This window comes from Notolabrus celidotus, chromosome 7 (genome assembly GCF_009762535.1).
Source record: "Notolabrus celidotus isolate fNotCel1 chromosome 7, fNotCel1.pri, whole genome shotgun sequence".
Taxonomy (NCBI): domain Eukaryota; kingdom Metazoa; phylum Chordata; class Actinopteri; order Labriformes; family Labridae; genus Notolabrus; species Notolabrus celidotus.
This window is the reverse complement of record NC_048278.1, coordinates 36572385-36598782: the sequence shown is the minus strand read 5'-3', so window position 1 is coordinate 36598782 and position 26398 is coordinate 36572385. Positions and strand designations below refer to the sequence as shown.

The following is a 26398-nucleotide window of genomic DNA, read 5'->3' as shown; positions in this document are numbered from 1 at the left end:
TCATCTCTCCCAGAGATGAGCTCACCACAGCTGTGTCATCTGTAAATGTCATGATGTCATGGCTCAAAGTTAGCTTCCTGTTTGTAGTGAGAGTTGATTAACACATGATGTCAAAATTGAAAAAAAATGAGGAAAATTGACAGATATTTGTTGTCTTTTAATTCCATTTCCATTCTTGCACCTCAAATTTGCCGGACAGACTTTAAAGAATGACTGCTGCACAAAAAAAGAGAGTAATTTTAGCAACTTCCCTCTGAGTGAGAGTCTGTCTCCTGATGTTGTTTTACTCTAACTGTGTTTCCTGATGTGCTCTGTGTTTCAGTGGTACAGGGTCAGAATGGCTGGGGAGTGAATTACACCTCTACTGAGGTCTGTGACATAAAAGGATCAACTGTGGAACTAAGCTCCACCTACACACACCCAGCACAAACAAATAGAGAAACGTATTCAGCTAAGAAATCATTCTGGTTCATTAAAGTGAAGAATGGAGAACCTGTAGATCTGACTACAGACTCTGAGTACGCAGGTCGTGTGACGTCCAGATGTTATGAGAAACGCTGCACTCTGAGAATCACAGACCTGAGAGAGAGTGACTCAGCTGTGTACAAGTTCAGGCTCATAACAGACCAGTATTATGGGAGATATACTGGTGAACCAGGAGTTACTTTGTCTGTAACGGGTAACATTTTCATTCATATATTCCATCATTTCACAGCTTCCCAAAATAACCCAATAGCTTTAATGTTTTGTGTGTATTTGTATTTGTATAGCGGACACAAAATATCCAGCTCTCATGGTTCAGATGAGCTATAGTTCATGGGCGGCCAATCTGAAGTGTCACAGCAGTTGTTCTCTACCTCCTCATCCCTCCTTCATCTGGTACAAAAATGGAGAGAGAATCCAGACAGGAACATCTTCTTCTTATTCAGCCAACTATGACTATCCAGACAGTTACTCCTGTGCTCTACAAGGACACGAGGATTCCCCCTCTCCTCCATTCTGTGAGTTAACTTCTCAATCTGCTGCTAACAGAACAGCATCTGGTGATGGTGACTTATAACAACTTGATGATTTTTAAATGGTGACCACTCAACAACATGACTTTAAAACAGTCATCATGTTTCTCTTCTTCCAGGTCTCTATAAGGATTACTGTAACAGAGTGACGTACACTGACCGAAGAATCTGTGCTCCCAAAGGCTCATCAGTGAACATCTCTTGTACTTACTTCAGTTACGACAGTTACTACAATCACGCAACGATCGCATCAAAATTCTGGTTCATTCCTAAACTCAGTGGAAACTGGCAGAGTCCCTCTCAACCTGCGGACCTGAGAGTGGACTCCCAGTATGCAGGTCGTGTTCAGGTCCTTGAAACAGAGAGTGGACGCTCTGCTCTGAGAATCTCTGACCTGAGAGAGAGCGGCTCAGCAGAATATCGCTTCAGATTCACTTCAGGACACTTTGAATGGAAGGACAGTTTACCTGGTACAACTCTGACTGTCACAGGTACTCATGAACACAAACTGATATGAATACATCAACACATTTAAAGTGCTGAATTCTGGTCAGTCATCATGAGTTTGTGTACTTACTGTTGTATATGTACACACAGTCAGGGCCTGTGTCCACAAAGCTTCTTTTTCCACCAGGAGAACAAATGCAGGAGCAAGCTCCTGTTTTTGGAGAAAACCAAATTTTACGAGCAGCTTCAGAGAAGTCGTTGTAATCATTGCTGTGATTGAGGCATCTTATAATAAGGAGGGTTGAGAAAGATAAGGAGAGAGGAGAGGCTTGTTTTAGACAAGGCTCTATAGGGGTTGTATCTGTTGCAGAGTTAAATAGCTTCATCCATCATTTCAAACCAGAGATAATGACATTGTTTCTTGTTCTCATGTCCAGCTTTACAGGTACAGGTACAGATGATAAAAGCTGGAGAGTCTTACAACAACGCAGAGCTGAGGTGTCTTAGCAGCTGCAGTCCACCAGGTCGTCTTTTATACGTCTGGTTCAGGAACAGAAGGGAGATTAGAGGGGAGGAGACATCTTCTTTTACAGGCCGGATTTATCTTGGAAATGAAATCTCCTGTGCTTTCAAAGGACATGAAGGATTCCCCTCTCCTCCAGTGTGTGAGTTTACTTCACTGCCCTCAGACAAAAAACACACCTGCACACTCCCATTACATGCACACTTCAAGCTAACCTTAAAACCTCCTCAGATCTAAAAGAGATAAATGTAAATTTAGTAGTATAGAATCAATCTGCTTGTTAACTAACCATTACATCAAAACTAAAACAAGTTAACTAAAGCAGCAGTGATGATACAAGAGCTGGGAGTATTTAGAAATATGAGCTCTTGTTTTTGAAGCCTGGTCCAAAGATTTTTAAATCTTAACAGATGTTAAAATATGAGTGACCCCACACATGATGACAAACACTGACAGATTCAACAGTTTTTATGACTGAGCAGAGTGATACACAAAATGTAAAAGAGTAAAACTCCAGCTCCACTGTCAGCACTGTTCAGCCTCTGTGGTAAATAATGTTTGTCAAAGAGGAACAAAGAGGCATGTAAATCAAAAATACACTTTTCATGTGATAAAATGCTCTTTTCTGGAAGTAATGCATGTTTAAATCTTCTCCAGATGCTCCAAAGACTACCTCTGTGTTACAAAGACCCTCTGGTGAGGTAGTGGAGAACACTTCAGTGACTCTGAACTGCAGCAGTGATGCTAACCCAGCAGCAGTTACATATACCTGGTACAAGAACGGAAATCCAGACTTTAAACCTTTCAGTAAAGAAGCCCAGCTTGTCTTCCGCTCCATCCAGCCCTCTGACTCTGGAGAGTATCACTGTGAAGCTGAGAACCAGCTGGGAAAGGGACCATCTGAGCACCTTACCATCGATGTGAAATGTGAGTGACAAAATCGTCTAAATCTGTCTTTGTGGAGATATATAGCTGATCATTCCTACTTCCTGCAGCTCTCATGCTCAACATCAACAGTTAGCTTCAATTAAAGGAGCAGCTACAGAAAGATTTAGAGCTTTACACCGTTTATGGAACCAGAAACTATCATATATATGTCCTTCAATATTCAAAGCTGCCTCACAGCCATGAATCACTTGTAACACACAACTTGCACATCCATCTCCAGATGCTCCGAAGCTTCCCTCTGTGTCAGTGAGTCCCTCTGCTGAGATAGTGGAGAACAGGTCAGTGACTCTGACCTGCAGCAGTGATGCTAACCCAGCAGCAGTTACATACACCTGGTACAAGAATGGAAATCCAGACGTCCAACCTTTCAGTAAAGAAGCCCAGCTTGTCTTGCGCTCCATCCAGCCCTCTGACTCTGGACAGTATCACTGTGAAGCTGTGAACAAACTGGGAAAGGGAACATCTGAGCACCTTACCATCGATGTGAAATGTGAGTGACAAAATCGTCTTAATCTGTCTTTGTGGAGATATATAGCTGATCATTCCTACTTCCTGCAGCTCTCATGCTCAACATCAACAGTTAGCTTCAATTAAAGGAGCAGCTACAGAAAGATTTAGAGCTTTATGCAGTTTATGGAACCAGAAACTATCATATATATGTCGATATGAAAGCTGCCTCACAGCCATGAAGGTGCAACACTTCTAACACATCCTCTCCAGATGCTCCAAAGCTTCCCTCTGTGTCAGTGAGTCCGTCTGCTCGAATCATGGAGGGCAGTTCAGTGACTCTGACCTGCAGCAGTGATGCTAACCCAGCAGCTAAACACACCTTGTACAAGAAGAATCAAACGGCACCTTTGGAACAACAAGGACTCCATCGTTTCACCTCGATCAGCCCTGAGGACAGAGGAACCTACTATTGCACATCTGAGAATCAATATGGATGGATCAGCTCTCCACCTGTGTTTCTTGATGTCTATTGTAAGCAGAAAGGGATAGAAAAACAGCAATTACTGTAAAATTCTGTGTACAAGACACATTTTTTCACACTTATTTATCTAAAAAGTGGGAAGTATCCGTTACAGGGATGCAGAAAAAAATCCGGTGTTCAATGCAAAGAGAGGGATTTTATTGTGTTACCGCATTTTCCCAGAAGATGGCGCAAAAGATTTAGTTATAACAACTGCCACCGTCACCCACTGCCCAGGAGCCGAAACCCCATCATCCTCATTTATATACATGAGGCATGCTGATATATAGCATTGTGACGCAGCACTCAAAGACTCATGATTTTTTGTTTCTGTCAACCAGATGGTCCAAAGCTTCCCTCAGTGTCAGTGACTGGTGAGATAGTGGAGGGCAGTTCAGTGAGTCTGACTTGTAAGAGTGATGCTAACCCAGCAGCTACTAACACCTGGTACAAGGAGGACCACACACCTCTTCAAGGACAGGAAGGCATTCATTCTTTCACCTCTCTCGGGTTGAAGGACAGTGGGATCTACTACTGCAAGTCTGAGAATGGTTATGGACAAAAGAACTCCACATCTGTTCACATAGATGTCCAGTGTAAGTTCAAGCATCAGTGAATTACTGTAACGGACAAATTCCACCAGATCCGTGTCCGGACCGTCTCCGATTCATCACGGCACCGGATCTGATAGGTTTCTATTCTAGTCAATGTGTTAACTTCCACTGGATCTGCTCCGTTGCGTTCCGTCTCCGTCTCTAATCCGGCAGGTCGGAGCCCTCTGGATCAGATACACAAGACTTCTATTTCTGACGGATACTGGAGACAAGGCGCATCAATTTCAACAGAGCAGATGGAGCGGGACAGGAAGTCAGGTTTCACCAAAACAAAATGAAAACAACCGGTTAATTTTCAGAATAAAACACTCTGTGTTATCACCAGATCGTATTTCACTTAACTACAACAACAAACCAAAGTCAGGATGAGCGGAGCCAGGCCTGGAGTCAACAGGTCAGAGGTTTTCAGAGGACCAGAAAGACAACATGGATGAGGAGAGGAGGAGGAGAATCCTTGATTCAGGGATTACTGTGGGAAAACCTTGGTCAAATGACTCCGGCTGTCCGGCGGTCCTGCTCCGTGTTGCGTTCCGTAAAACACAACCGGTGGGAGTTGACAGATGAGAGAGCACGGAGCCAGACCACAGAGGATCGGAGACACACTTGACATGGATCTGGTGGAAGTCCTGTGTAACACTTATCGGGGCAGCAAATTGTCAATGTCTGAAGATTTAGTAGGAGGGGTGTCTTAAATGGTTTATGCTCAGCTGTCACTTCCATACTTCCCACTTTCAAAGACTAAAACCAACAGCCTATTTTTCCCTGTCTTTAACGTTTTATTTACTCTTGTGCATTTTCTCCTCCAGATCCTCCAAGGCTTCCCTCTGTGTCAATGCATCCTGGTGAGATTATGGAGGGCAGTTCAGTGACTCTGAACTGTAGCAGTGATGCTAACCCAGCAGCTAACTACACCTGGTACAAGGGAAATGATCGTACACCTCAAGGATCCGGACCAGTCTTCACCATCAATGATGTTAGATCTGAACACAGTGGGGGTTATTATTGTGAAGCTGACAACAGAAGAGGGCGCCACAACTCCACCTTACATTTTGTTGTTGTGTCAAGTGAGTCAAGCTTTTGAACTTCATTACACACACTTTCACTTCTGCATCATCTTAGCTATCCAGTAACAGTACCAGCCAGCTTTAGTGACACTGCAATCTCAGAATACATTGCTGAAAGCCCAGTTGCCAAAGAGTTGATTGCAAATCCACTTATGTGGTTTGATTAAATGGTTGTACCACCGGCTGCCACTGAAACTCAATAGTGTTAGTGCTTCATCGGTCCCAGTTTTTCTATTATATGTATCACTTTGTGCCTGAAGACTCTTAAAGTATCTAACCTGGATATTTGAGCCGTGGAAGTGCTCAACCTGTAAAGGACCATATCATCTGCAAACAGTTGAGATGCATTCAAACACTGTCCAATCCTCTGCTGGGACCAAAGATTCTGTCAATGTAAAATCACTTAACAAATAACTAATAAGACACGACCATATTCCTGTCGTTCAAGCACAAATGGCTTGGAGTCACGGCGCTGGACCAATTCAAGATATGGTCCACTGTTCCCGCCAAGGCCCACATTTAATTGAATTAATTTAATTCTCCTGAAGCCAAGGTTCAAAATGGGTGTGGTTAGGGTATTGTTTAGTAGTAGTAGAAGTTGTAGTAGAAGTAGGAGAAGTAGTTGTAGTAGAAGTAGGAGAAGTAGTTGTAGTAGAAGTTGTAGTAGAAGTAGGAGTAGTAGTTGTAGTAGAAGTTGTAGTAGAAGTAGGAGAAGCAGTTGTAGTAGAAGTTGCAGTAGAAGTAGGAGAAGCAGTTGTAGTAGAAGTTGTAGTAGAAGTAGGAGTAGTAGTTGTAGTAGAAGTTGTAGTAGAAGTAGAAGAAGTAGTTGTAGTAGAAGTTGCAGTAGAAGTAGGAGAAGCAGTTGTAGTAGAAGTTGTAGTAGAAGTAGGAGAAGTAGTTGTAGTAGAAGTTGTAGTAGAAGTAGGAGAAGTAGTTGTAGTAGAAGTAGTTGTGGTAGAAGTTGTAGTAGAAGTAGGAGAAGTAGTTGTAGTAGAAGTAGTTGTAGTAGAAGTTGTAGTAGAAGTAGGAGAAGTAGTTGTAGTAGAAGTAGTTGTGGTAGAAGTTGTAGTAGAAGTAGGAGAAGTAGTTGTAGTAGAAGTTGTAGTAGAAGTAGAAGAAGTAGTTGTAGTAGAAGTTGTAGTAGAAGTAGGAGAAGTAGTTGTAGTAGAAGTTGTAGTAGAAGTAGAAGTAGTTGTAGTAGAATTTGAAGTAGAAGTAGGAGAAGTAGTTGTACCGAAGGATTTTAATTGGATTGAAGACAAACTGCACTTGTAAAAACAGTTGAAGGATTTGTGACCACTCATACATTAGCACAGGGTGTTTTACAATCCTTACCCAACTTATTCTTTAAGATGTTGGTGAGAAAGTTTTCACCTCATGGGACCCTTAAAAAACAGCAAGCAAAACTTAAATTCACATGAGTTATTACAGAGTATTATTCTAGGTGATGACACTGATGATGATGATAATGAATGTGTGGCCAGTTATCAGTTGCTAATGCACCCAAAAAATGTTTAACTCTCTGATTAATAATCTGTGTTTCTCAGGTTCAATGAAATCAGTCGCTGCTGGATCAATCTCTGCCATTTTCCTGGTCATCATTTTCCTCTTAGTCATCCTATTCATAAGGTGAGAGGTCTAACTTGTGCAGATTTGTGTCCAATGACAGAGCCTGAATTCAGTCAGTTTTAATAATTCAAGCTTCTATTCATTTGTTTAATCATTGTTGTATCCAGGAGAAAGAGATCCTCAAAAGAAACCAACCAGCCTGGAGAAAGTTGGGACAACAATGGAGAGGTAATGAAGAACAGTTCAGGTGTTATATTACGGGCTTCATGACTCTCTTTGGATCATGTTTGTTGAGTCATGTTTTGACTTTTACATCAAGGTTTCTCAGCAGACTACATGAATAAAGTCAGAGAAATAACCACGTATTGCAATGTCTCCTCTTCAGCTTAACATGGCTTCACAAAGTGAACCAGCAGAGGAACTTTGCTACACCATTGTGCGCTTCTCCAAATACCAGGAAGAGGCCCTCTACTCAAACTTTTCACCAGCTAAGCCAAACAGACCCAAGAAGAAGGAGGAGGATGATGGGGATGATGTAGAATACGCAAGGGTCAACATTAAGAGTAAAAGGCCTTCCTCAAGGTGAGTCTGAGTGTAATTTTCTCACTGTTTTATGTGGGATGTTTTCATTATGGTTTTTACATTGTGACTTTATTATTAGTTTTCAGTTCTTTGTGTATGTTTTTTTTTAAATTCACAGATCAAGAACCCAAATGACGGAGGAGGATGTGTCTGCATTGTACAGCACAGTCGTCCGAACACCAAGAGTGTGAGCACAACATGGATCAAAGGTTTATCACGCCCCAGTGTTGTAGGAGACACATTTCTCAGGACTTAATGCACAGAAGAAGAAGAATTTAAACCGATAGATCATTTTGATAATTTGATAAGTATTTGGAAGATCATACTTATCATGCCTCACAGCAGCGTCTTGTCCTTAAAGGCCACCGTCGCTTAAACAACGGGTGGGGTGAGCTTTGATTTCTTGCCAAACAATAATTTTTATCTTATGCTAAAAAAAAGTAATCATCTAAAGGCTTACCTTTTGGGAGCTTTGACTACAACTTTTAGACTGCAGCCATCTTGTTTTTGGAGCCTGAAGTGACCATATATGGACCAGGGGGATGAGCTCTGAAGAGAGGAAGAAGATAGCAGATGCTAAATTATTTAAGTTATAAAGTCGATGCTAAAGGTTAATTTACTTGCTTGTAATTTGCATGTCTAACAAATCAGGTATGAATATCCCAGATATGAGAATTTGCTGATTAAAGCTGGGGTTGGTAATCAGATTTAGATACACTTTTTGTCATACTGGTTAAAATTATCTTTATGTCCTGATGGCAATCAATACATAATGTGTTCCTAAAAAAGAGTGAAAAAAAACTGCGATCTACAGCCTAAACCTGGGAAAACACCAACCAATCACCGTTTTTTGGGTGGCAAAATTTTAAACCATTCAAATCCTGTCCTGCTGTTCTGCCCTCCTCCTGCAGAGCGTACATTTCCCCGGCGTTCACTCCTCCGAGTCCCCGTCTCCTGCCTCTGCTTTCCCTGACTCTACTGACTGCCCCTCTCGCTCGACCTCAGGCCTGTCCCCTCTGACCTGATGAGGGGCTTTGCTCAGGACTGTAGTCCGGATCAGAGTCTAAAAAGCTCTCACCAACAAGCAGAAGAATTAATGACGTTCAGTAAGTCCTACAGAAAATGTAGATGTACTGTAGCGTCCGTCCGGACGCTGTAGTGATGACGAGTCGATTCGTGAACACGTTGAGTTTTAATAACCGGTCACTGTCGGCCGTGATCACGCCAACAAACAAAGCAACAATCAATGTTTGAATGAATGAAGAACTTCTCCTCTTGTCTCTCCTCTCTCCCGCTCACACACTCTACACCTCTCCTGATGCCTTCACTGACCGTCAACACTGTAGGAATTAAGAACATCTACACTGAACAGGTTTAACAAACAGTAGAGCTGTTACAGTATTATATATGTGTTATAACTTTTCTCCTGATATCGTGTCATCAGTACAACTGGATAATGCTAGCATGACAGTTGTGAGTGCTAACAGCAGCCATGTTTGTTTGTGTTTTTAACTTTCACTATGAGAATGTTTTGGTGAGGACCGGTTTGGAATCAGTCACCATCATATGGTCACAAGTCAGCGGCGCTCGTGCATGTGAGCGGGGGGGGGCGTCATTTCGGAGGAGCTCCGAGGGAGGGGGGGAGGGGTTAGACGGAGTCCTGAGGAAATGCTACATTCAAACTCATGCTGGTTTTCCGAGACTGCCAACCCCAGCTTTAATACTTACTCATAAATACAATAACACCAGAATTACCCTCACAGGGAAACTTAAGCACTGACGTCTAAGGCGGTCTGTTGGTACAATAAATCAAACAGAGCGTTAAGGTTCCCACAGGCACCTGTTTCTCAGTGCTAACCCTAGCCCTTGATAGCCTTGTAAAATAAAGCAGTATTATAATCTAAAAATGTGAGTAACAGCAGAATTAACCCAAGTGTACTCTTTATTTATGTGAAATGAGTAATAGATCTAATGTGGGCATTTTAACATGATGGTTTCAAGTTCAAGGTTTCTTTATTATCCCCGGTGGGGCAATTTGTCTTTCAGTCTATGTTTATGTTGATGAGGATTGACTCACTTTTGGAGCAAACCACTAGTGGCCATTTGAGGAACTGCAGTTTTTTAGAGTTGAAGTGTTCTTTTTATAGCTTTTTAGATGTTTGTAACCTGGTTAATGATTGTACTTTGTTGCAAGTGTCTCACTTCTCTTAAAATGTTAAACATTGAGTGTTAGTTGTTAGTTAAACTGTATTACCTGTATTGTGTTAACCATTATAAAGTGTTATTAGTGTTTTCATACAGTATTAAGGTGCTCTGCATTTTATTTTCTGTAAATTATTTTCTTCATGCCAGTTATTTTATCATACATTGCTCTGCTGTTATCTCTGAAGCTGATGTATAACCTTAACAAGTTATTCAGGTGCTGTTTTGTTAACATATTTATCTCACTGTATATTTTTAAGATGACCAAATATTTTATTGAATAAAGATAACCTGTAAATAATGCTTTCCTGGAGCAGTCTGTATGTTCATGCAAGGTGTTCAACATGGAAATTTCAAAGGAACAAAGAGTCCTACTTCTCCTACGAAATGATAAGTAATACTTTTGTATTATTCCTTGATATATTTGATGAAAGCTTTGCAGATATTTCTGCTGCATTGAATCATACATTAATTAAAATGTTTAGCTAAAATTGTCCTCCCAGAATGTGTTACAGGTCTGTCGCAATGATTCTGCCAACATTGTGCAACAATATGTGATTTTACAGCATAAGGGGATTCATGCATACACTGCAAAAAATGCCCCTCCAAAAACAAGAAAAAAAAAACTTATTTCAAGGTACTTTTACCTTGAAATAAGCAAAAAAATCTGCCAATAGAACAAGCAAATTTGCTTGGTAAGATTTCTTAAAATAAGACTAAATAATTAGGAAGCTGTGATCTTCAAATTAGCAGGGAAAACTTCATTTAATCAATATTTTACCAGTATTTTAAAGCTTAGTGTCTCAGAATAAGACAGGAATGTTAACAATTAGTATTTTTTCACTCAAAAAAATATTTCTGCACTAATACATTTCATGTTCTTCATTTGAGATATATTCACCTTAATTTGAGTTGTATTATAGCGGCACTTCTCTAGGTTTAAGACCATCTTGTACTTGAAATAAGATGACAAAGTTTAATTTGAGCATTTTGAGATATAACGTCTTCTCATAGTGAGTTGGATATACTAATATTCAGTCATGTTGTTTTTTAGGATAAGCCAGCTATGCCCAAAAGGAGGTGTTTCATTGTGTGCATGGAGTTTGAGGAGGAAGATTTTTATCTGATTTAGAAGAAACAGTGTCTGAAAACTGAAACCCACCCTTAAAAACAACAACTTCTCTTTCTTTCTTTCTTTTATCAATGGATCTTTTTTCTGATTGATTCTCCAATAAAATGCATTTCCTTAAATCAAGTAAAGTGTTTGTCTTAAATCAAGATGATCCGTCTTCTACAAATAAGATCTCAGCTTGAAAAATGTCTGAAATGTAAAATAAACCTTGTTTCTTCTAACTTACAACTCAAAACAAGATCATTTCAAGATTGTTTGACTCAACAAGATATTTAAGATGTCTTAAAACAAGTCCCTCTATCTCTCTCAAATGTTACTTGTTCAGTAAATGTATCTTAAATCAAGTGGGAGAAGACATTATGACTAAAAATGAGACAATTTCACTCGGTAAGATTTTGAGTTCTTGTAGTGTAGTTGAACAAACAGCAGGAGTAGTCATTTCTGTATTTCATGTTGTGGATGTACAGACCATCATCTGTTCATGCATACTAATTATGAAAAGAGGAAGGAAGTCAGGACAGACACTACTAGTCGTCTTAAAAAAACAGATGACAATCATCCCTTCATGATACGGTGAAGGAAGCAAAGCTGTGACTAACTTGTATACTGTATAGTGTTTCAATACAAGCTCTTTCTATCTTCTGATATGTTTTATCAGACAGAGATGAGCAGACCGGCTGTGAGATTACGAGCAGCAGCAGGTGGATTTGTCGTCTTCCTTCTCTCTTTGTCGGGTATGTATTAAACCATTCATGACTAGATGTGTGAAATTAACTTTAAAACCCTGCAACACCAGATACTTTTACGCTTTGAAATTTGAAGTTGCATCATATTTGGGAGGTTTTGCGTCAACATCATTCGTTGAACTGAAAGTTCATCCCCATCTTCGGCCTACAACGTGTTTCCTCTAACAGAAAACGAGTGAGCCTTGTTATTTGTGATGAAAAGTCCAAGAAGTAGAAATGAAGGAGGAGAGGTTCTGTTGTGTGTGTAGACCGCTGTTTGCTTCGAATACAATGCTCTTGTCTGGCTTACGTTAGAAAGCTGAGAATCTAGATACTGCCTTTGATTTGATCTAATTTTAACTCATTCTTTTAATCTTAGTTAACAGACTCGAACCTCTCTGTAGGATTTTCGTGCTATCTTTGTTCACTCAGATGGTCGAGTTTCGCATCCTCATTATAGATTTTTCTGTACTTTCACACCTCTGACTTGACCTCAGCCCGGAAACTAACAGAGCAAATGGAGCGATTCATCACGAGGCACCCCCATCTATAAACTTGTATTCTATTAATACTATTGATCTGAGTATAAGACAACCACCTACTTTTTGGTAAAGACGTTTTTTTTGTTGTTATTTTTTAATAAAGAAACAAAACTACGGCTGCGTTCTGTGGAAACCACATTTGTATTTTAAATGTATTATATTTGTATTATTTTTATGTGAAGCATCATTGTATGAAAAGTGCTTTATCAATAAATGATTGATTGATTGATATTACCCAGCTACCAACTACTAATACAAACAAGTTGACCCTAGAGGTCTCTGAAGTGGCAAACATTACTGTGATTTATTTTATGTGTATCATGAAGGACTGTAGTGAGACTGACAACATCAGCTTACTTTCTCCAAGCACTTTCATGTCTTCTAGTCTGAAACTGGACTTTGTTGTTAGTCTAATTGTCCTCTCTGATGCGCTCTGTGTTTCAGGGGTACAGGCTCAGAATGACTGGGGAGTGATTTACTCTACTGATCAAATCTGTGGAGCTAAGCTGCAACTACAGGTACCCATCAACGGTTAATGGTTTGTCTACTACAGTCGAGAAGACCTTCTGGTTTACCAAGCTGCAGGATAGAGAGGCTTGACTCCGCCAAAGCTGCCCTTAGTTACCGGTTCTGTTCATTGGTGGTGGAGGGTGTCCAGTTCGGTGACCTTAGGATTCCATCTCTGCTCTTTGCAGACGATGTGGTCCTATTGGCGTCATCAAGAAGTGACCTCCAGCTCGCACTGTGACGGTTTGCAGCCGAGTGTGAAGCAGCGGGGATGGGGGTCAGTACCTCCAAGTCTGAGGCCATGGTGCTCAGTTGGAAAAAGAGTGGCTTGGCCACTTCGGGTCAGAGGGGAGTCTTTACCCCAAGCGGAGGAGTTTAAGTATCTCGTGGTCTTGTTCCACGAGTGAGGGGAGGAGGGAGCGCGAGATTGACAGATCGATCAGAGGCAAAGCTCTCAATTTACCTGTCAATCTATGTTCCAACCCTCACCTGTGGTCACGAGCTGTGGTCCCTGCAGGGTGTCTAGGCTCAGGCTTAGAGAGAGGGTCAGGAGCTCAGACAGCCGGAGAAGGCTCAAAGTAGAGCCGCTGCTCCTCTGCAACGAGACTAGCCAGATGAGGTGGTTCGGGCATCTGGGCAGGGTGCCTCCTGGACGTCTCCCTGTGGAGGTATTTCGGGCATGTCCGTCTGGGAGGAGGCCACAGGGAAGACCCAGGACACGCTATAGAGATTATATCTCTCAGCTGGCCTGGGAACGCCTCTGTATCCTCCCAGAAGAGCTGGTGGAAGTGGCCGGGGAGAGGAGTGTCTGGGCTTCCCTGTTGAGACTGCTGCCCCTGCGACCCGGACCCGGACAAGCAGAGGAAGATGGATGGATGGATGGATGGAGGCAGCAGCTTTGACAGCTTTCATACCATAAGCAGCTTTCAGACATGCACTGCACTCTTAAAACATCCCCAAAGTCCAAGGAAGGATAAGTGTGAGACCACAAACAGTCAATGTTTTCACCCTGACTTTATCTGGACTTCTGGACCCCTCAGGTAAAAGTCAGTAAGAAGTTGAAGGAGCCGATGTGTGAACTTAGACGGCAACAGTCTGGAACATTCACATATACCTTTCCTTGCTCACCACATGTGGCCTTTATATTGATTTTTACTGTCTTGTGGAATCATCCGTATACATGTTTCAGTCATACTAACACATAACAGTCTCTGTTACAGAAGGAAACCCCCACCCCCCTCGACAGGCCCTACTCACCCCTCCCACCCTACGCCAAATAAAGTGTTTCTAGCTGAGAGAGTATGCCGGACCCAGCTGTGAGATGTATGTGTGAGAGACAATTTCCTGAAAGCCTGAGAGTCCTGTATTTGTCTGTAAAATATGGCAATTTCATCTTTAAATGCATTTTTACACACAGGCACGTTTCCAATTATCCGAAACCACAAATTTCACCTCTATTTAAGACCTCTTCATCATTTAAAATTGGATCTGACCTCTGGATCCGTGTAGGTGAGTTCATCCTCCTGAAAAGGCTCAGATGCTCTACCAGACTGTAAAATGACTCTCTTACTGCAACTTTCAAAAAGACAGTGAAGCTATTTTATAATTAGCACGACAGTGAGGCTCACTTCTTCTTTTCAACTTGGGTATTTACAGTCATCTGTTTGTTCATGCATAGTATTAATGCAAAGAGGAAGGAAGCTGGCTTTTTGACTGTAGCTGGTCAACCTCTGACTGATTGAACAGAGACGAGAGGAGCAGCCATGAGTCCGACAGCAGCAGCAGCGAGTGGATTTGTTCTCTTCCTCCTCTTTATACAAGGTAATGTTCTCCTACAGACTTTATTTGTGGACTAATGAAGTTATCATTTTGAGTTGCGTACAAATATTTGACATGCTCTGTGATGCGTCACTTCTCTTCTTGTAAATTGACGTGTTTACTCAAAGTTCAGAAGACTCTGTCATCAGTATCTTATATTCCTGAACATTATAAACTATAAGTATTGTGAACCAATGAATATGAAACAGTGTGAATTAATCAATCTTCAATCCTTCAGAGTTAACTTCATGTAAATGTGTATGGGCTGTTTTCCTCAGTGGTTACATCCTTTGCACAGGAAGTCCCAAAAAGTCTGAACGCTGTGTAAAATGTTGATAAAAGCTGATTTTGATGATTTGCAAATCATTGAACTACTATATTTAACTGAAAATGGTGCAAAGACAATATATCAAATGTTAAAACTGATCTTTTTTTGTGCTCATTTTGAAACTGACGGCATCAAGAAGGTTAAACTGGAACAGTTAGATTAGGACACCAAAACACTGAAAACGTTGTCTAATGCTATCAATGCTATCCGCCTAAAAATACCAATTGGGTGTCTTGTTTCCTGCAAGTGAAATGTTAAATGGGAACTTCGCCATAAGTTGCACATTTCTATTTTTGAAGAAGCTAACAATAGTTCTGGTTACATGTCCAATCCACCCAAAATGAAAAAGAAGAAACTCAAAGTGCTGTTTCAGGACCCCTGTTGGGATTCTTTTTTATTTCACCTTATGTCTAAGTTAATTTGGGGAACTTTCCATAAACACCCCTAACTTCTCTCTGTCTCTCTGTCTCTCTGTCTCTCTGTCTCTCTCTCTCTCTCTCTCTCTCTCTGTTATCCACCCATCACTGTTTTTTCACACTGCATCACTAAACAGTTTCCATTCACACTCTGCTGCTGCACACACTGGACACACCATCATCTCACCACAGACAGAGAACCCATCAGGCAGAGCAGACTTCTTTTTATCCTGTCAGCTCAGTTTTCAATCCACAGTGTTGGTTTTTTTTGCACTGCGCCCTCTGTATGATGTCATGCTTTGCAGGTAGTGGTATTATGTATGTTTGCACACATGATGAATATCATTTCACCACACTTTTCATACTTAGACTGCTAACATGAAAGTATCCAGAAGATGCTTTATTCCTGTGTTTTTACTTATTGACTCAACGAGTCAGCAACATTTAAACCTTCTTAACTTGAATCTTCAAAGACTGAACAAAACATGCATGCTCAAAGTCCTGAATTAAAGTGCTAACAAAAGGAAAATATTTCACATTAACATGCAAAGCATCCTGCCGCAGCACAGCCCTCATAGTTGAATTTAAGTTCTACCTGCCTTCTTTACGAGCACAGCAGTGTTGGCTGTCCAGGACAGGACACTGTTCAAGTACCTGAAGTCTGTGACCCTCTGCAGGTGGTCTCTGTTGATGTATACAGGATGTAGTTCTGAATTCTTCTTCCTGAAGTTGAAGATGAGCTCTTTGGCTGTGGGTGTATTCAGGACCAGGTTGTTCTGCTTGCACCATGTTGAGGGCCTCTGGACCTCCTTCATATATGCAGTCTCATCTCTCCCAGAGATGAGCTCACCACAGCTGTGTCATCTGCAAATTTCATGATGTCATGGCTCAGAGTTAGCTTCCTGTTTGTAGTGAGAGTTGATTAACACATGAGGTAAGACCTGAAAAAATGAGGAAAAATTGACAGATATATGTTGTCTTTTAATTCCATTTCCATTCTTGCACCTCAAATTGCCGGACAGACTTTAAAGAATGACTGCTGCACAAAAAAAGAGAGTAATTTTAGAAACTTCCCTCTGAGTGAGAGTCTGTCTCCTGATGTTGTTTTTACTCTAACTGTGTTTCCTGATGTGCTCTGTGTTTCAGTGGTACAGGGTCAGAATGGCTGGGGAGTGACTTACACCTCACCAAAGGTCTGTGCCTCAAAAGGATCAACTGTAGAACTAAGCTCCACCTACACACACCCAGCACCAAGAAATAGAGAAACGTATTCAGCTAAGAAATCATTCTGGTTCACTAAAGTGAAGAATAGAGAACCTGTAGATCTGACTACAGACTCTGAGTACACAGGTCGTGTAACGTCCAGATGTTATGAGAAACGCTGCACTCTGACAATCATAGACCTGAGAGAGAGCGACTCAGCTGTGTACAAGTTCAGGCTCTTAACAGACCAGCCTGATGGGAAGTATATTGGTTATCCAGGAGTTACTTTGTCTGTCTCAGGTAACATTTTCATTCATGATTTCATAACATCTAAAAAAACAGCCATGACTGTGTTTTTGCGTTTGCATGTGTTTGTGGACAGTTTTTTCAAAGTTACCTTCCTGTTTCTTCTCACAGACCCAGTCCTCCAGGTTCAGGTGAGCACAAGTTCATGGACCGCCTATCTGAAGTGTCACAGCAGTTGTTCTCTACCTCCTCATCCCTCCTTCATCTGGTACAAAAATGGAGAGAGAATCCACGCAGGAACATCTTCTTCTTATTCAAACGTCTTTGAATATCCAGACAGTTACTCCTGTGCTCTACAAGGACACGCGGATTCCCCCTCTCCTCCAGCCTGTGAGTTTACTTCTCAATCTGCTGCTAACATAACAGCATCTGGTGATGGTGACTTATAACAACTTGATGATTTTTAAATGGTGACCACTCAACAACATGACTTTAAAACAGTCATCATGTTTCTCTTCTTCCAGGTCCCTATAATGATCGGTGTAACAGAGTGACATACACTGACAGAAGAATCTGTGCTCCCAAAGGCTCATCAGTGAACATCTCTTGTACTTACAACAGTTATGGAGCGATCACATCAAAATTCTGGTTCAGTCCTGAACTCATTGGAAACTGGCAGAGTCCCTCTCGACATGCGGACCTGAGAGTGGACTCCCAGTATGCAGGTCGTGTTCAGGTCCTTGAAACAAAGAGAGGACACTCTGCTCTGAGAATCTCTGACCTGAGAGAGAGCGACTCAGCAGAATATCGCTTCAGATTCACTTCAGGACACTTTGAATGGAGGAACAGTTTACCTGGTACAACTCTGACTGTCACAGGTACTCATGAACACAAACTGATATGAATACATCAACACATTAAAAGTGCTGAATTCTGGTCAGTCATCATGAGTTTGTGTACTTACTGTTGTATATGTACACACAGTCAGGGCCTGTGTCCACAAAGCTTCTTTTTCCACCAGGAGAACAAATGCAGGAGCAAGCTCCTGTTTTTGGAGAAAACCAAATTTTACGAGCAGCTTCAAAGAAGTCGTTGTAATCATTGCTGTGATTGAGGCATCTTATAATAAGGAGGGTTCAGAAAGATAAGGAGAGAGGAGAGGCTTGTTTTAGACAAGGCTCTATAGGGGTTGTATCTGTTGTTGCGTAAAATAGTTTCATCCATCATTTCAAACCAGAGATGATGACATTGTTTCTTGTTTTCATGTCCAGCTTTACAGGTACAGGTACAGGCGACAACAGCTGGAGAGTCTGGCATCAACGCAGAGCTGAGGTGTCTCAGCAGCTGCAGTACACCAGGTCGTCTTTCATACGTCTGGTTCAGGAACAGACAGAAGATTAGCGGGAAGGAGACATCTTCTTTTACAGGCTGGATTTATCTTATAGATGAAATCTCCTGTGCTTTCAAAGGACATGAAGGATTCCCCTCTCCTCCAGTGTGTGAGTTTACTTCACTGCCCTCAGACAAAAAAACACACCTGCACACTCCCATTACATGCACACTTCAAGCTAACCTTAAAACCTCCTCAGATCAGACGAACAAAGAGGCATGTAAATCAAAAATACACTTTTCATGTGATAAAATGCTCTTTTATGGAATTAATTCATGTTTAAATCTTCTCCAGATGCTCCAAACTTTCCCTCTGTGTCAGTGAGTCCCTCTGGTGAGGTAGTGGAGAACACTTCAGTGACTCTGAACTGCATCAGTGTTGCTAACCCAGCAGCTAACTACACCTGGTACAAGATGAATGGAAATCCAAACATCCAACCTGTCAGTAAAGAAGCCCAGCTTGTCTTCAGCTCCATCCAGCCCTCTGACTCTGGAGAGTATTACTGTGAAGCTAAGAACCAGCTGGGAAAGAGAACATCCAAGCACCTAACCATCGATGTGAAATGTGAGTGACAAAAAGTCTTAATCTGTCTTTGTGGAGATATATAGCTGATCAACCTACTTCCTGCAGCTCTCACACTCAACATGAACAGTTAGCTTCAGTTAAAGGAGCAGCTACAGAAAGATTTAGAGCTTTATATGATATATGGATCTGCCAAATATATGTCCTTCAGTATTAAAAGCTGCTTCTAAACTATAAAGGTGCAACACTTCTAACACTCAGCTAACAAATCCTCTCCAGATCCTCCAAGGCTTACCTCTGTGTCAATGCATCCTGGTGAGATTATGGAGGGCAGTTCAGTGACTCTGAACTGTAGCAGTGATGCTAACCCAGCAGCTAACTACACCTGGTACAAGGGAAATGATCGTACACCTAAAGGATTTGGACCAGTCTTCACCATCAATGATGTTACATCTGAACACAGTGGGGATTATTACTGTGAAGCTGACAACAGAAGAGGGCGCCACAACTCCACCTTACATTTTGTTGTTGTGTCAAGTGAGTCAAGCTTTTGAACTTCATTACACACACTTTCACTTCTGCATCATCTTAGCTATCCAGTAACAGTACCAGCCAGCTTTAGTGACACTGCAATCTCAGAGTACATTGCTGAAAGCCCAGTTGCCAAAGAGTTGATTGCAAATTGACTTATGTGGTCTAATTAAATGGTTGTACCACCGGCTGCCACTTTAACTCAATAGTGTTAGTGCTTCATCGGTCCCAGTTTTTCTATTATATTTATCACTTTGTGCCTGAAGACTCTTAAAGTATCTAACCTGGATATTTGAGCCCTGGAAGTGCCTAACTGGTAAAGAACCATATCATCTGCAAACAGTTGAGATGCATTCAAACACTGTCCAATCCTCTGCTGGGACCAAAGATTCTGTCAATGTAAAATCCCTAAACAAACAACTAATAAGACACGACCATATTCCTGTCGTTCAAGCACAAATGGCTTGGAGCCACGGCGCTGGACCAATTCAAGATGTGGTCCACTGTTCCCGCCAAGGCCCACATTTAAGTTAATTCTCCTGAAGCCAAGGTTCAAAATGGGTGTGGTTAGGGTATTGTTTAGTAGAAGTAGGAGAAGTAGTAGTAGTAGAAGTTGTAGTAGAAGTAGGAGAAGTAGTTGTAGTAGAAGTAGGAGAAGTAGTTGTAGTAGAAGTAGAAGTAGTTGTAGTAGAAGTTGTAGTGGAAGTAGGAGAAGTAGTTGTAGTTGAAGTAGAAGTAGTTGTAGTAGAAGTAGAAGTAGTTGTAGTAGAAGTAGAAGTAGTTGTAGTAGAAGTAGAAGTAGTAGTAGTAGAAGTTGTAGTGGAAGTAGGAGAAGTAGTGGTAGTGGAAGTAGGAGAAGTAGTGGTAGTAGAAGTAGGAGAAGAAGTTGTAGTAGAAGTAGGAGAAGTAGTTGTAGTAGAAGTAGGAGAAGTAGTTGTAGTAGAAGTAGAAGTAGTTGTAGTAGAAGTAGAAGTAGTAGTAGTAGAAGTTGTAGTAGAAGTAGGAGAAGTAGTTGTAGTAGAAGTAGGAGAAGTAGTTGTAGTAGAAGTAGAGGTAGTTGTAGTAGAAGTTGTAGTAGAAGTAGGAGAAGTAGTGGTAGTAGAAGTAGGAGAAGTAGTTGTAGTAGAAGTAGGAGAAGTAGTTGTAGTAGAAGTAGGAGAAGTAGTTGTAGTAGAAGTAGAGGTAGTTGTAGTAGAAGTTGTAGTAGAAGTAGGAGAAGTAGTTGTAGTAGAAGTAGAAGTAGTTGTAGTAGAAGTTGTAGTGGAAGTAGGAGAAGTAGTTGTAGTAGAAGTTGAAGTAGAAGTAGGAGAAGTAGTTGTACCGAAGGATTTTAATTGGATTGAAGACAAACTGCACATGTAAAAACAGTTGAAGGATTTGTGACCACTCATACATTAGCACAGGGTGTTTTACAATCCTTACCCAACTTATTCTTTTAGGTGTTGGTGAGAAAGTTTTCACCTCATGGGACCCTTAAAAAACAGCAAACAAAACTTAAATTCACATGAGTTATTACAGAGTATTATTCTAGGTGATGACACTGATGATGATGATGAATGTGTGGCCAGTTATCAGTTGCTAATGCACCCAAAAAATGTTTAACTCTGATTAATAATCTGTGTTTCTCAGGTTCAATGAAATCAGTCGCTGCTGGATCAATCTTTGCCATTTTCCTGGTTATCATTTTCCTCTTAGTCATCCTATTTATAAGGTGAGAGGTCTAACTTGTGCAGATTTGTGTCCAATGACAGAGCCTGAATTCAGTCAGTTTTAATAATTCAAGCTTCTATTCATTTGTTTAATCATTGTTGTATCCAGGAGAAAGAGATCCTCAAAGGAAACCAACCAGCCTGGAGAAAGTCCGGACAACAATGGAGAGGTAATGAAGAACAGTTCAGGTGTTTTATTAAGGGCTTCATGACTCTCTTTGGATCATGTTTGTTGAGACTTTATAAACATGTGTCATGTTGTTGTAGCGTTTTTGTTTCAAACAATTGTTCTTGGTTTTTAAATTGTAAGGTGCCAAGAGAGAGACTTAGTTCCCTTTAAAGAACATGGCTTTAGCCCTGTCCCAACGGGGGGAGATAGACCCCTCGATATGCTTGAATCGTGTCCACTCCTACCCCAAAGTGTACCCGGTTCACTTTTTGGCTTTTACAACAAGGTTGTATTGCACTGTCTCCTCTTCAGCTAAACATGGCTTCACAAAGTGAACCAGCAGAGGAACTTTGCTACGCCAGTGTGCGCTTCTCCAACAACCAGGAAGAGGCCCTCTACTCCAACTTTTCACCAGCTAAGCCTAACAGACCCAAGAAGAAGAAGGAGGATGAAGATGGGGACGATGTAGAATACGCGAGGGTCAACATTAAGAGTAAAAGGCCTTCCTCAAGGTGAGTCTGAGTGTAATTTTCTCACTGTTTTATGTGGGATGTTTTCATTATGGTTTTTATACTGTGACTTTATTATTAGTTTTCAGTTCTTTGTGTATGTTTTTTTTTAAATTCACAGATCAAGAACCCAAATGACGGAGGAGGATGTGTCTGCATTGTACAGCACAGTCGTCCGAACACCAAGAGTGTGAGCACAACATGGATCAAAGGTTTATCACACCCCAGTGTCAGTGAGACACATTTCTCAGGACTTAATGCACAGAAGAAGAAGAATTTAAACCGATAGATCATTTTGATAATTTGATAAGTATTTGGAAGATCATACTTATCGTGCCTCACAGCAGCATCTTGTCCTTTAAGGCCACCGTTGCTTAAACAACGGGTGGGGTGAGCTTTGATTTCTTGCCAAACAATAATTTTTATCTTATGCTAAAAAAACAGTAATCATGTAAAGGCTTACCTTTTAGGAGCTTTGACTACAACTTTTAGACTGCAGTCATCTTGTTTTTGGAGCCTGAAGTCACCATATATGGACCAGGGGGATGAGCTCTGAAGAGAGGAAGAAGATAGCAGATGCTAAATATTAAGTAAAGTCGATGCTAAAGGCTAATTTACTTGCTTGTAATTTGCATGTCTAACAAATCAGATATGAGAATTTGCTGATTAAAGCTGGGGTTGGTAATCAGATTTAGATCTACTTTTTGTCATACTGGTTAAAATGATCTTTATGTCCTGATGGTAATCAATACATGATGTGTTCCTAAAAAAGAGTGAAGAAAAGCTGCTATCTACAGCCGGAGTAAACCTGGGAAAACACCAACCAATCACCGTTTTTTGGGTGCCAAAATTTTAATCCATTCAAATCCCGTCCTGCTGTTCTGCCCTCCTCCTGCAGAGCGTACATTTCCCCGGCGTTCACTCCTCCGAGTCCCCGTCTCCTGCCTCTGCTTCCCCTGACTCTATTTACTGCCCCTCTCGCTCGACCTCAGGCCTGTCCCCTCCGACCAGATGAGGTGCTTTGCTCAGGACTGTAGTCCGGATCAGAGTCTAAAAAGCTCTCACCAACAAGCAGAATAATGAATGACGTTCAGTAAGTCCTACAGAAAATGTAGATGTACTGTAGCGTCCGTAACAACAATCAATGTTTGAATGAATGAAGAACTTCTCCTCTTGTCTCTCCTCTCTCCCACTCACACACTCTACACCTCTCCTGATGCCTTCACTGACCGTCAACACTGTAGGAATTAAGAACATCTACACTGAACAGGTTTAACAAACAGTAGAGTTGTTACAGTATTATATATGTGTTATAACTTTTCTCCTGATATCGTGTCACCAGTACAACTGGATAATGCTAGCATGACAGTTGTGAGTGCTAACAGAAGCCATGTTTGTTTGTGTTTTTAACTTTCACTATGATAATGTTTTGGTGAGGACAGGTTTTGAATCAGTCACCATCATATGGTCACAAGTCAGCGGCGCTCGTGCATGTGAGGGGGGGGGGCGCGTCATTTTGGAGGAGCTCCGAGGGAGGGGGGGAGGGGTTAGACGGAGTCCTGAGGAAATGCTACATTCAAACTCATGCTAGTTTTCCGAGATTACCAACCCTAGCTTTAATACTTACTCATAAATACAATAACACCAGAATTACCCTCACAGGGAAACTTAAGCACTGACCTCTAAGGCGGTCTGTTGGTACAATAAATCAAACAGAGAGTTAAGGTTCCCACAGGCACCTGTTTCTCAGTGCTAACCCTAGCCCTTGATAGCCTTGTAAAATAAAGCAGTATTATAATCTAAAAATGTGAGTTACAGCAGAATTAACCCAAGTGTAGTCTTTATTTATGTAAAATGAGTAATAGATCTAATGTGGGCATTTTAACATGATGGTTTCAAGTTCAAGGTTTCTTTATTATCCCCGGTGGGGCAATTTGTCTTTCAGTCTATGTTTATGTTTATGAGGATTGACTCACTTTTGGAGCAAACCACTAGTGGCCATTTGAGGAACTGCAGTTTTTCAGAGTTGCAGTGTTCTTTTTATAGCATTTTAGATGTTTGTAACCTGGTTAATGATTGTACTTTGATGTAAGTGTCTCACTTCTCTTAAAATGTTAAACATTGAGTGTTAGTTGTTAGTTAAACTGTATTACCTGTATTGTGTTAACCATTATAAAGTGTTATTAGTGTTTTCATACAGTATTAAGGTGCTCTGCATTTTATTTTCTGTAAATTATTTTCTTCATGCCAGTTATTTTATCATACATTGCTCTGCTGTTATCTCTGAAGCTGATGTATAACCATAACAAGTTATTCAGGTGCTGTTTTGTTAACATATTTATCTCACTGTATATTTTTAAGATGACCAAATATTTCATTGAATAAAGATAACCTGTAAATAATGCTTTCCTGGAGCAGTCTGTATGTTCATGCAAGGTGTTCAACATGGAAATTTCAAAGGAACCAGCGGTCCTACTTCTCCTACGAAATGATAAGTAATACTTTTGTATTATTCCTTGATATACTTGATGAAAGCTTTGCAGATATTTCTGCTGCATTGAATCATACATTCATTTAAATGTTTAGCTAAAATTGTCCTCCCAGAATGTGTTACAGGTCTGTCGCAATGATTCTGCCAACATTGTGCAACAATATGTGATTTTACAGCATAAGGGGATTCATGCATACACTGCAAAAAATGCCCCTCCAAAAACAAGAAAAAAAAAACTTATGTCAAGGTACTTTTACCTTGAAATAAGCAAAAAAATCTGCCAATAGAACAAGCAAAATTAGCTTGGTAAGATTTCTTAAAATAAGACGAAATATTTAGGAAGCTGTGATCTTAAAATTAGCAGGAAAACTTCATTTAATCAATATTTTACCAGTATTTTAAAGCTTAGTGTCTCAGAATAAGACAGGAATGTTAACAATTAGTATTTTTTCACTCAAAAAAATATTTCTGCACTAATACATTTCATGTTCTTCATTTGAGATATATTCACCTTAATTTGAGTTGTGTTATAGCGGCACTTCCCTAGGTTTAAGACCATGTTGTACTTGAAATAAGATGACAAAGTTTAATTTGAGCATTTTGAGATATAATGTCTTCTCATAGTGAGCTGGATATACTAATATTCAGTCATGTTGTTTTTTAGGATAAGCCAGCTATGCCCAAAAGGAGGTGTTTCATTGTGTGCATGGAGTTTGAGGATGAATAATTTTATCTGATTTAGAAGAAACAGTGTCTGAAAACTGAAACCCACCCTTAAAAACAACAACTTCTCTTTCTTTCTTTCTTTTATCAATGGAGCTGTTTTCTGATTGACTCTCCAATAAAATGCATTGACTTAAATCAAGTAAAGTGTTTGTCTTAAATCAAATCCTCTTCTACAAATAAGATCTCAGCTTGAAAAATGTCTGAAATGTAAAATAAACCTTGTTTCTTCTAACTTACAACTCAAAACAAGATCATTTCAAGATAGTTTGACTCAACAAGATATTTAAGATGTCTTAAAACAAGTCCCTCTATCTCTCTCAAATGTTACTTGTTCAGTAAATTTATCTTAAATCAAGTGGGAGAAGACATTATGACTAAAAATGAGACAATTTCACTCGGTAAGATTTTGAGTTTTTGTAGTGTAGTTGAACAAACAGCAGGAGTAGTCATTTCTGTATTTCCTGTTGTGGATGTACAGACCATCATCTGTTCATGCATACTAATTATGAAAAGAGGAAGGAAGTCAGGACAGACACTACTAGTCGTCTTAAAAATACAGATGACAATCATCCCTTCATGATACGGTGAAGGAAGCAAAGCTGTGACTAACTTGTATACTGTATAGTGTTTCAATACAAGCTCTTTCTATCTTCTGATATGTTTTATCAGACAGAGATCAGCAGACCGGCTGTGAGATTACGAGCAGCAGCAGGTGGATTTGTCGTCTACCTTCTCTCTTTGTCGGGTATGTATTAAACCATTCATGGCTAGATGTGTGAAATTAACTTTAAAACCCTGCAACACCAGATACTTTTATGCTTTAAAATTTGAAGTTGCATCATATTTGGGAGGTTTTGCGTCAACATCATTCGTTGAACTGAAAGTTCATCCCCGTCTTCGGCCTACAACGTGTTTCCTCTAACAGAAAACGAGTGAGCCTTTTTATTTGTGATGAAAAGTCCAAGAAGTAGAAATGAAGGAGGAGAGGTTCTGTTGTGTGTGTAGACCGCTGTTTGCTTCGAATACAATGCTCTTGTCTGGCTTACGTTAGAAAGCTGAGAATCTAGATACTGCCTTTGATTTGATCTAATTTTAACTCGTTCTTTTAATTTTAGTTAACAGACTCAAACCTCTCTGTAGGATTTTCGTGCTATCTTTGATCACTCAGATGGTCGAGTTTCGCATCCTCATTATAGATTTTTCTGTACTTTCACACCTCTGACTTGACCTCAGCCCGGAAACTAACAGAGCAAATGGAGCGATTCATCACGAGGCACCCCCATCTATAAACTTGTATTCTATTAATACTATTGATCTGAGTATAAGACAACCACCTACTTTTTGGTAAAGACGTTTTTTTTGTTGTTATTTTTTAATAAAGAAACAAAACTACGGCTGCGTTCTGTGGAAACCACATTTGTATTTTAAATGTATTATATTTGTATTATTTTTATGTGAAGCATCATTGTATGAAAAGTGCTTTATCAATAAATGATTGA

The 26398-nt window shown here is 40.5% G+C and overlaps 1 protein-coding gene across 1 annotated transcript; it reads left to right on the top strand.

Annotated features, from left to right (window-relative positions):
- Positions 1 to 776: 776 nt before the first annotated feature.
- Positions 777 to 22392, top strand: LOC117815927 (B-cell receptor CD22-like). Its single transcript, XM_034687955.1, has 9 exons — positions 777 to 1001; positions 1136 to 1507; positions 1901 to 2128; positions 2644 to 2913; positions 5325 to 5582; positions 7130 to 7211; positions 21114 to 21174; positions 21486 to 21685; positions 21804 to 22392. Exons 1-9 carry the CDS (start codon positions 794 to 796, stop codon positions 21874 to 21876), a joined length of 1752 nt encoding a protein of 583 aa, XP_034543846.1. The 5' UTR covers positions 777 to 793; the 3' UTR covers positions 21877 to 22392.
- The last annotated feature ends 4006 nt before the right edge of the window (positions 22393 to 26398 follow it).